The sequence below is a fragment of the Plasmodium chabaudi genome, assembly GCF_900002335.3.
Source record: "Plasmodium chabaudi chabaudi strain AS genome assembly, chromosome: 13".
Classification (NCBI taxonomy): Eukaryota; Apicomplexa; class Aconoidasida; order Haemosporida; family Plasmodiidae; genus Plasmodium; species Plasmodium chabaudi.
Window position 1 is genome coordinate 615,925 of NC_030113.2, and position 11,532 is coordinate 627,456.

General features: G+C 23.3%; 6 protein-coding genes across 6 annotated transcripts; 1 reads left to right on the top strand and 5 right to left on the bottom strand.

Moving 5' to 3' along the window:
* Nucleotides 1-94: 94 nt before the first annotated feature.
* On the bottom strand, nt 95-2,753 carry PCHAS_1315500 (ubiquitin-protein ligase, putative; the record flags this gene model as incomplete). The annotated part of the gene is made up of 2 exons (XM_731908.2): nt 95-2,339; nt 2,509-2,753. 2 exons carry the CDS (start codon nt 2,751-2,753, stop codon nt 95-97), a joined length of 2,490 nt encoding a protein of 829 aa, XP_737001.2.
* A 921-nt stretch (nt 2,754-3,674) lies between these two features.
* PCHAS_1315600 (SNARE protein, putative) lies at nt 3,675-4,349 on the bottom strand (the record flags this gene model as incomplete). The annotated part of the gene is made up of 1 exon (XM_727286.2): nt 3,675-4,349. The coding sequence occupies one exon, from the start codon at nt 4,347-4,349 to the stop codon at nt 3,675-3,677; it is 675 nt and encodes a 224-aa protein (XP_732379.2).
* A 962-nt stretch (nt 4,350-5,311) lies between these two features.
* PCHAS_1315700 (HSP20-like chaperone, putative) lies at nt 5,312-6,217 on the top strand (the record flags this gene model as incomplete). The annotated part of the gene is made up of 1 exon (XM_016799151.1): nt 5,312-6,217. The coding sequence occupies one exon, from the start codon at nt 5,312-5,314 to the stop codon at nt 6,215-6,217; it is 906 nt and encodes a 301-aa protein (XP_016654483.1).
* A 57-nt stretch (nt 6,218-6,274) lies between these two features.
* On the bottom strand, nt 6,275-7,317 carry PCHAS_1315800 (Appr-1-p processing domain protein; the record flags this gene model as incomplete). The annotated part of the gene is made up of 2 exons (XM_016799152.1): nt 6,275-6,786; nt 7,011-7,317. The coding sequence occupies 2 exons, from the start codon at nt 7,315-7,317 to the stop codon at nt 6,275-6,277; spliced, it is 819 nt and encodes a 272-aa protein (XP_016654484.1).
* Nucleotides 7,318-8,181: 864 nt separating this feature from the next.
* Nucleotides 8,182-8,598, bottom strand: PCHAS_1315900 (conserved protein, unknown function; the record flags this gene model as incomplete). Its single annotated transcript, XM_016799153.1, has 3 exons — nt 8,182-8,272; nt 8,371-8,455; nt 8,553-8,598. 3 exons carry the CDS (start codon nt 8,596-8,598, stop codon nt 8,182-8,184), a joined length of 222 nt encoding a protein of 73 aa, XP_016654485.1.
* Nucleotides 8,599-9,792: 1,194 nt separating this feature from the next.
* PCHAS_1316000 (gamete egress and sporozoite traversal protein, putative) lies at nt 9,793-10,888 on the bottom strand (the record flags this gene model as incomplete). Its single annotated transcript, XM_731380.2, has 3 exons — nt 9,793-10,287; nt 10,396-10,544; nt 10,783-10,888. The coding sequence occupies 3 exons, from the start codon at nt 10,886-10,888 to the stop codon at nt 9,793-9,795; spliced, it is 750 nt and encodes a 249-aa protein (XP_736473.2).
* Nucleotides 10,889-11,532: the final 644 nt, after the last annotated feature.

The window sequence follows — 11,532 nt, forward strand, 5'->3', positions numbered from 1 at the left end:
GATCACGTCTAATTATGATCGTTGGAGTATAAAATGTTTTGCCTAAGTTGAACTTCAATACTTATGGATTTGCTAAAGTAGGGGAAAATGTAATTTAAAGGGACCATAATTTTTTTAAATTATTAAATTGTTTTTTTATTTTATACAAATAAGTATTCATTTTAATATAAAAAATAAGTAAGGTAGATGGTATTTTATGAGTTGAATATATTTTAATAGATGAATTAAAATAAATTAAAGATTTATCAATATTTTTTGCAACTCCTATACCATAATAATGCATAAACCCTAAATTATAACAAGCCCTAGAAATTGTTTGAATAGCATATGGATTATTTGGATAATATGATATAATAGCTCTATAATGTTTATAAGCTAATTCATAATCAATTTGATTAAATACAAATCTATATGTATATCTAAATCTCCAATTATCGTTAAATATTATTCCTTGTTCATCTGCAAAATCTGTCGATATTATTTTTTTATCATCCATATTTAATTCATCGCTATTTGTAGTTTTCCTACCCAAGCTGTTCTTATTTTTATTTATAAAGCATTCTCTGTCTGCACCCCCTACAGAATTATACAAGCATTCTGTATTTCCTAAATCATATAGTTTATTATATTGAAGGTTATTTTTTTGGATAACATAGATATATAACCCATCACCTGAATATGCATAATCTCCTAAAGTAAATACCGATTTTAAATGATGACTATCTGCTGCCATAGATAGATATCTACTTGAATATATATATTTTGATTTACTATTAGTTGGTAAAAAAAGAGAAACGTCTGAATTGCTCATACTATGTGCTAAATTAACTTGGGCTTGCACATTTCCTGTTTCAGCAAGCTGTGCCATTAAAAACATTGCTTCAAGATTTCTTCCAGTTTCATTATATTTTATAATTCTTTTAGTTGTATTTAAAATAAAAGAATTTTTTTCAGCAACTTTTGATAAAAGAGATAAAGCCATATTACAATTATGAGATACAATTATACCATTATAATTCATAAACCCAATCATATATGCTGCTAATATATTTCCATTATTTGAAGCTTTGTAAAACCAATAAAATGCATTTTGAAATGATTGAACAGTACCAACTCCACTTAAATATAAACAACCCAAATTAAATTGAGCAACTGATAGATTATTCTTTGCAGCTAAATCAAAATAATAAAATGCTAATTCTTGATTTATTTTTTTTTTCCCACTTTCTATATACTTTTTCATAGGCCCTAACTCAAAAAAGTGCATATATCCTAAACCGTTATAACTTAACGGATCATTTAATTTTTTACCTTTTATAAAATAATTAAGGGCCTTATTATAATCTTTTTTTACACCCAAACCTAATATATATATATATCCCAATAATGAAATAGCTTCAGAGTTATTAAATTTTTCTGCCTTTAATAAATACATACGAGCTTTCTTATAATTTTTATCTACCCCATCACTACCTGTTAAATATCGTCGAGCTATCATAGTTAAAATTGCATGATTATTATGTAATGATGACTCTAAAAACATTTCTATATTTTTTATTTTTTTATTATTTACATTATATTTATCATAATGTGGTATACTTAGTTTTATTAAATCTATCGATTCAAATTTCATATTATCATCACTACTTGAATTTAATATTTCATTTGTTAATCTTATAAATAATTTAGATGCAGTTTCACAACTTTCATCAACCCCATTTCCATGCATATATCTATTTCCTAATGCCAAAATACTTCCTGGATGATTTGCTAAACTACTACTATAATAATACAATAAACTTAAGCCAAAGTTTGAACCATAATATATTTTCTTGTTTTTAATTGTTTTGTAATGATCAACAAATGGAAAATTTTCTAAATTATTAAAATATGCCTCTAATTCGCCAATGTTGTATCTAATATTTTTTATTCGTATTATCATTCTATTATCTGTAGTAAAATATATTTTAGGGACACGTTGAAAATTATTATTTTCAGCTGGTACTCCATTTTCTTTATATTTTCCAACTAGATTACTTGCTAATATACTCTTTAAATATTTGGCTGTTAAAAATATATAACTCCTAAGCAATATTACATTTTTTTGTATACCCTCTATTTTCTTTTCTTCAATTTTGTCTAGTTCTTCATTTTCATCAACATAATAGGAATACAAATTGGGTAGTGAAAAATAGTTCGAGTACATAATGGCTAAATAAAATTGAGCATCCGAACTTCCATAATCTGAACTTATTTTCCATGCATATAAAGCATTTACTGCATCCCTTTCCACGGGCTTCAATCCGAGGTAATAAAATACCCCAATTAATGTCAAACACCTGAACAAAGCATAAATTAGCGAAATATAAATGAATGAATACTTGTAAACAAAGAATAAAATATTACATAGTTTTCCTATATAAATAATCTCAAAAATAAAATAGCTATTCTACAAGAATAACAATGTTTTATTCTTTTCATTTTATTAAACCCTTTTTAAACACATACCTTATATCATAATGAACACAATGCTTTAAAATTACAAAAGATTTGATATATTCTGCTCTATCTAATGCTTCATAAGCTTCAATAAAAAGGTCATTTCCCTTCTTCGGGGTTTCAGAATGCTCATGTGTAAATATACATTTTTGAAAAAATAAAACAAATATTGTGATATATATTACAACAAATGATTGCTTAAAAAATCTTTTAAGTCTATACATACTTGTACTTAAAGCATTTTGCATAAGCATAAAAAAAGGGAGAAAAAATCAATATAAAAATAGCTTTTCGAAAAATTGCCTGACTTGTTCAGAATGTTTTAGCAAAATACATTTCGCTATTATGAGAAACTAGCCAAAAGATAAACAAAAAAAAAACAAAAAAATAAACAATAAAATTAATAAGCAATATATATAGGTGGATACCCACTATTCTATAAAATACAGTACATTATTATATTTCTTATGTTTTTTATTTTCCTTCTTTTTTTATATATAAAAATTATAATTTTATCACTGATATTTTTCGCAATATGATAGGAAGTTTTAATTGGCTCATCACCTTAAAACGGTAAAAAAATAAAAATCAAAAATAAATATGTAACAGCAATAGTAGTGAAAATATTAATTGATAGCAATAAAAAAAAGTGGCAGCAATGAAAAAAAGATATAACCTTGCCTTAAAATTTACATATTCGCAATAAAAAAAAAATTTCCCATATTTTGCAATACCTGCTTTCTATACAAAGGCGGAGAATTATTTATCCATTTTTCTCCATATTTTTTTTGCCCTTTAGAATTTATACAAATTCAAACAGTTTATAATTTCGGAAATATAATAAAAAAAATAAAATAAATCATAGTTCTAAAAAATTATATATATATATGATGAAATACATATTACCAAAAAAATAAGGGGAACATAGAATATTGCAAAATTATGCCTAATACCCCAAAGTATATAGTAAAATTAAAAATGCATAAATATATGGTGTTAGTGTAATTGGAAAAAAAAAATGAAACGAATTATGAAGCACATTGGAGCGGCTTATTTATATAAGATTTTTCAAAACTGAAAAAATAAACATAATGACAAAATAAATGGAAAATGTGGATATGCTCATGCCATAAATATTTAATCAAGGCAACGAGTATCATAGAAAATATACGTATCTACTTAGTCGTAATTAGTAATACAGTAATAAGAATAACTAATACAATAAAAATCATAATAGATAAAAGTCGAATAAATCGATCAGAAGCAGCTTCTTTCATTATTTCTTTTAAGGTCTCCTTTGCACTTGATACATTTATATCAACATCATCTACTTTATCTTTAACCTTTCTTAATTTTTCATTTTGTTCATTTAATTTTACTGCAGCTATTCTAGTTATTTGCTCTGATTCATCAACCATATTTTTCATCCTAAAAATGGATTGTTCTGTTTGGTCTTGAATTAAATTTCCTCGAATTTCCAATTCTTTTGGTGTTACATATTTGAGTCTATTTATTTCATTATTTTTATTTTCATCTTGTTTATTTTCATATATTAATTTATTTTTTGAAAATTCATATTGAATATTCAAATTTTCTAATGTTGATACTTTCCCCCTGATTTTATTTATATAATTATCTTGTTCATCTTCTGGTAAATTCCGTATTTCAATAAAATATGCATCTTTAGCTGTTTTTATTCTTTCTGTTATAAAATTTATATCATCACAATATTTTTTTATTATTAAATTATTTGTCTCATTTCCTTTAATCTTATTTTGAAATTCGTTCAACAATTTTCTATAATCCTCCAAAAGGTTATCAATTTCTTCAGAATAAAAAAATATATCCATTTTTTTTTTTAAATAATTCTTACACCATTCTTCAGACTAAGACAATATCACCACTTTGGTGTGTCAATTACTTGATATATTATTTACCAATCTTAGAATAGTTTTTTTACAACTCTTTTTTCGTTCATATCTTTCAAATTTATGTTTTTTTTTGTGTATATGCATAACTTTTTATTTCACATTATTTATGAACTGTTCATGTAAAAAAGGCAAAAAAAAAAAAATAGCTAAATACGTGCCAAACAATTATTCCTATTCTCACTGTAAGTTCGCATAAGTTTAAACAATAATTTGATATCCTACTCAAAATATCTTAAATTAAAAAATTAACTTAAAGTAGTAATACACAAAATGAAAGGTAGTCAATTTTTTTATTGGTACAAAAGGGACATAAAAACAAGCTGCTATTTAAAAAATATGAATTAAAACATATTCAATTTACTTTTCAAATATTAAAAATACAATCATAAAAAATGTATTTATTTTATTAAACATGTATTTAAAAAAATTATATTTGGGGTTGACATTATGCAATATTGCTTATTTATTTTTTTTAAAATAAATTTTTTTTATGAAAATATGCAAATTTTCCATTAAATATAGTAAGCATAAGTCGTGCCGATTTTTTATTTGTCTCATATTTTTACAAAATCGAAGGGGAATAAAAAAATATTTCCATTTCAATGTTACATATGGAAAAACATAAATAAGTATATATACATAACTGTTATAATAAAATAGTGTATAATTTTGCAATATCGTTGTAGTATAGCTATATATGTATGTAATGATTTTTGAAGCTGGTCATACAATAAGAATATTTGCATATGCATATATAAATACATTTTGAAATGCTAGTAAAATGAAAAATATATACTTTTAAAAATTATACATATATGGGGAAAGAGAAAGAAAAAATTCAAAAATAATTTATTAAAAGTTTGATTAAAAATAAAGATAAAATGCATGGAGTAATAAACTATTCAAAATTTGATAATATTGATGTAAGTTCATCAGACGATGAAACTAAAAAAAGAACTCCACAAATAACTACACTAAATAGTAAAGACAAAGTTGTAGTAGGGCCAGATGGATTAACAATTTTGAAAGAATCTACCACATCGCAAAGTATCGAAAAATGTGTTGAAAAAAAAAAAAACGATCACCCTAAAATTGATAATAATACACAAAATGAAAAAGAAAAAAATCTTAAAAATATGATATTTAACGGAGGAGTTATTCCATATAAATATATATGGAGTCAGTCATTACATGATATAAATGGTTATATTGTTTTGCCACTAAACTGTAAAGCAAAATCGTTAGTAATACAAATATTTGAAGATAAATTGGTCGTTAAAAAGGAAAAAAACATGGATACAACAAGTGTTGAAAGTGTAGAAGAAAAAACAAAGTGTGATAGTAGCAGTAAAATAAATGTAGGTGATAATAAATATGATACCCTTATTGATAAAGAATTTTCATTTAAAATAAATACAAATGAAGATACTCAATTGTGGGAAATAAAAACTATTGAAATTAATTGGAAGGAAATCTTTGAATTATGTAATAAAATAAATAATCAAAATATGAATTTTGATTTTGGACAAAATGTAAAAGATACTAAAGAAACATTTTTATATATTTCTTTGAAAAAAAATAGTGAAATTAAAAGTTCATATGTTTGGTGGTCATGTTTATTTAAAGGTGACGAAAAAATTGATACTTTTAAATTGCCCTCTCGTATTATTCTTAATAAAAATATTAACAATAATAATAATACCTCATTTAAAAAGGTATGGGAAGAGGCACACGCAATTTTTAAAAAAAATATTTCAAAAAAAAATTTGCCTTATTGTGTAGACTAAGACAGTAAAGAAAAACAAATTAAAAAATAAAGCATACTCTTCATTATGCAAACATATTTACGATGCATTTTCGTTTAAATAGATTGGAATGGAATCCCTTAGTAACATCCAATAAGAATCCATATTTGTACTAATAACAACTTTTTCAATATAATTAAAATTTTCTTTATGTTTTAGAAATTCATAAATTCCTTCTAAGCAACACACAACAACATCATATTTTTTAAACAAACTTATTCCACTACCAATCAATGGAAAAACAATTGTTTTTATATCATTTTCTTTAGCTATTAATAATATGTCTTCATAACATTTTTTTAATTTATTTGTTTGATTATAATATGGCTCAACTACATGTATAATATATTTATATGAACTATCATATCCTTTTGTTATTAAAATATTTTTTCCTATATTCTCTTCTCTAATTATTTTTATTTCATCAAATAATTTATTTCCACATGTTTTTAAAAAATTACTAGAACAATCATATCCCATCCCATCTTTTGTTAATTCAAAAATTTTATTTGTTCCATTAACTGCTGCATCACCCCTTAAATATGATAAATCTGCAAAAATTAAAAAGTTATAAGTTCACATGTAAATATAGCATAAAATAATTCCATTTTACAAATATATAAGGAAAATGCACACACACTCTTCTTAAATGTAGTAACAAAACAAATCGGTATATAATGGGCCTATGATGTATGTCCAAAGTTTTAAACTTTGTTAACATCATATTTATATATTCATTTATATTTTGTGGGTGCTTGGATATAAATTTGGTTACCTCCAAAATGAAGAGCTGTTTTATTTAAAAGGTTATACTTATTTTCACTTTTTTTAAAAACCGGAATATTTTTTACATCCACAATTTGGTTAACATTGTTAATGGTAGGATATGTTTGGGAAACATCATGATGTTTCTCTTGTAGTAATATTTCTATATCTTCAATTTTATAAAGCTCATGACTTTTTATTTTTTTATTCCTAATCAATTTATCAAGATTAATATTTTTATTAGTTTTATAATTACGTATAATCTTTTTGTTTGTAAACTTATGAAGGGGTTCCTTAACTAACTTAGAAAAAAACATTTTCCTTATTCATTACTTTGATTAATTTTCTTGTTTTCTATTTTTGTTAGTCCTACTTTATTTTTCATCTTTTTTTACCTTAACAGTCATAAAAAAATAAGCATAGCTAGCCAATTAAATGGAAATTTTTTTTAAGTACCTCAAATGTGGATACATATAAAATCCACTGTTATAAAAATTGTTAAAACTGAAAAATTAGCAGTTATTTTAAAAAATATAATAATAATAAAATAAGCAAATATCACGTAGATCTACATTTATTATAAGCCTATATTATTTTGTTATGATTTAAATGGGAGCAGCGTAATGTTTTTTTTTTTTTTTTTTTTTTTTTAATAGCGATTATGTAAAAAATAAAAAAATATTAGGAAACATAAAAAATGTGAAAATAAAATAAAGATTAAAAGAATTATTTTAAGCAAACATACGATACATAATTATGATTAGCATACACCCAAATGTGTGTATGAAATGTTTTTAGAAATTCAACAAATTCTCTTATTTATGAATAAATGTGTCATATATAAATAAACAAATGTTAGTCACTCTTATGGTTACTAGCTTTATAGTTATATTTATTTCTCTTTATTTTAAAAACCATATATGGCCGATACCATTTTGAACTTTGAAAAATTCTGTAAATATAGTACTGACAAAAATATCAGCATATTTATTTACACATTTTTATATCATCTTTTGGAAAATATCCATTTATGGTCTTCTCATTATATTAACAAAATAATGTTACTTCAAATTGGGTGAATTATTAATTAAGAAAACGTAAAAATGTAACACCAAAAAAAAAAACAACGATAGTAGGTACTTTAAACAAAGTATCCCTATATTTTCATAAAAAATGTATTATTATGATTTGAGTTTCTTCAAATACATATTCCAACTATTAGATAAGAAAGAACATCTTTTGTGATGAACATAATCAAGCAATATGTCAGCCCTGTTAAAAAAATTTATGTACATGCATAAACAAAATTAAATTAAGCATTTACACAATTTCTACTTTATAAAACTTGTCTTTCATTATTTAGCTATTACCATTCTTTTCTTCTGCTCGTAGTACAAACAAACCATGAGATAGAACAAATCCCAACAAAATATATACTCATTGTTAAGCTCCTTCCTACATCATTTAAAAACACATACATATATATTTATATAGCATTGTGTATGTAAAAAATTATGGTATACATAAGCATTCTATACGTTTTAGGTATTACTAAATTTCATGAATCGAGATTCTTTACTAGCGTCATTTGTTTCCATCGTTTAAATAATCTGTTTTAATTTATATATATTTATGGGATACTACAAACCAGTGTGCTTAAAAAAGTATATCTACAGCAAAACAGATTAGACTATTTATTTCGTTTATATCCTTTTTTGTTACAAAATAATGTTTATTCTTCTTTTGTTTAGCATTAAACAATTCGTATGGTAATTATTCTCAATCCTTTTCACTATATATGTACGTATCAAAACCCTATTATTATATAACGAATAAATAAGATAATAAATATAAAATATAGAAATATTTTAACCGTAACAAAACAGGAATAATTAATTACATAATAAATTTATCAAATATAAAGAAAAAAAAAACCAACATTCTCATTACATTAATATACAATGAGACAAAAAAATAAAGTCAAAATGTTCTATCCCATAAATATTTAAAATAAAAAAAACAAAATTTGTTTATTTTTTATATTTTAATATTTATTTTAAAGCTCAATAACAATATATTTTATGCATATTTTAAATTTATATTTTTAACATATTAAATAATATCAGATAAAATTGTAGTGTGAAAAATAGTGTAAATTTTGTAATACCTCTTTATAGCGCACATATGATTATTTATTATTTTAGTAGCATATATTAGTAATATATTCACACACAACCACATATTTAGTATTAAAAAAAATGAAAAAGGAAACAAAAATTGCTAAGTAGAATAACACTAAAATATTAATAAATTTTGATTAACCGTTAAACCGCTTAGTATAAGCCATGCTTTATAATACTACTCGCTTTTTATTTCAAATATAAATTGGAGTCGTTGCAAAAAATATATTCTATTTATATATAGAGAAATGTGGTATCATATTAATTACATAATATTTACAAAAAATGACGTTTTTTTAATCTTTGGGATATAAAAAGTGTCGTTGAATTTAAGACGGATAAAAATCGAATATATAATAAATTATCAATTGTTTTTGTGGTTGTATAGTAAATACATAAAATACACACAAAAATATATAAGAAAAATAAAAGGCGTGAATAATAAATATAATCATATAATCAAAATCGGTAAATGCATATTCTTAAATATATAATCATTGGTATCATATTACATATATATGTTAAAAATCACATCATAAAATAAAGGCATTCTAATTATTATTTTCGATTTTTTTTGCTCATTATTTATCCCCATTTATTATGGTTATACTTTTATTGTTCTATAATTTCTTTCTCTTGTTTTTCTATTTTTTCAATTTCTTTTTTTTCTTTTTGTAAATCAGTAAGTACGTCTAATTCTTTTGTTATATCCATATGATGATCCTTAACATAACTGTCAATTTTTTCTCCGAATTTATCATATATAGCAGTAATTATTGGAGTAGCTACACTCTTAGTATCCTCATTGAGTTTATCTGTAGCTTCCAATGTTTTTTTTTTCCATGCATTTAAGTGTTTCTTTATATAATTAAATGCTATAGGTATAACTAAACTGCTGAGCATAATTTTTAAAAAATGTTTGATCTTATCTTTGTGTTTCTTATAAAGGCTTGTAAGTTTTTGCTTAATTTGTGATCCTAATTTTTTGGCTTTCTGCCCAAATTTGCTATTGTTGAATTTTTCTCTTAATTTTCTAATGAATGCATCTTGAATAAATGCTAAATCCTTTCCTTCGTATTGCTCGATATCAAATATTTCAGCGTCATCCTGTGAAAAAAAAAAAAAATGTTACATATAAGTATAAATATTAGTACGCTTCATCAAGTGGAAACAATATATAAACTAAGAATATAGCTTATGAGCATGTATAGTTACCTCAAGAAGGGCTAATAAATTATATGGAACATTATCGTTCTCTATGTCTTTCTCGAATTTGTCAACAATTTTCTCAGACACAACATCGATAAATGAATCTACATGACTTCTCCATGCTTCACTAATTTGATTCGAAACAGTGTTACCAACTGAGCAAACAAAATGGAAAAAAATATAAAGTATATATTTATTAGACAAGCAAATGTAATTTAATTTGTTTACTACACTGTGCTCGAAATATATAAAGATATAAACACACTACGCATTAAATGACTAGTAGACGAAACATAGTGCAAAGGATTATGCATTATGCGTGTATATATACAAGCCTTCGAATGTGTAATAAATCAGACAGGAAATATTAAACATATAAAATATATATCTTACTTTCAAGATATGAAGGAGTGGTGGGAGTGAGATTATTAAGTTTTATAGCCCTCGATTGAAGAACTGAGGCAAATAAAATACTAGCATAACACAAAAGGACTCTCATTTTTATCAAGGATTGCACAAATAAATATTAAAAATGATAATCAATAAATATGAAAAAGAAAAAAAATTAACTGAAAATAATGAAATGTAAAATAGGATTATTTACACGCAAGTAAAAATAATGAAGGATATAATATTTATTAAAATCAAAAATAAAATAAATTAAATCATTAAAAGAAAATTATATATTGTAAAAAAATGTATTATACTTATTAAATATTCATGGCAAAGACGAAAAATAAAATATAAGATATGTGTAACAATTAATATTAATTATTTGAAATTTTTCATTATCGAAAAGCGAAAAAAAAAGACATTGTGATTTATAGGCATAAAAATTGAACACTTAAGTTTTTAATAATTACATTTTTTATATTACATGTATTTGATTAATTAAAATTTTGATTATTATATTAATATTAATACTTTTTTATCTCAAATTATTATATGCATGCTAATATATTAAAAGTATTTTAATTAAATATTTACACACATGATTAGACTATATATTTTTTTTTTATTTAATGATGTTATTTGATCGAATAGCTTTTTAAATAATAAAAAAAAAGCTATAATGTATTTACATTTGTTTGGCTTTTAGCTAGCTCCTCAAAAATATAGTTATATAAATACCGCTGTTTTTTA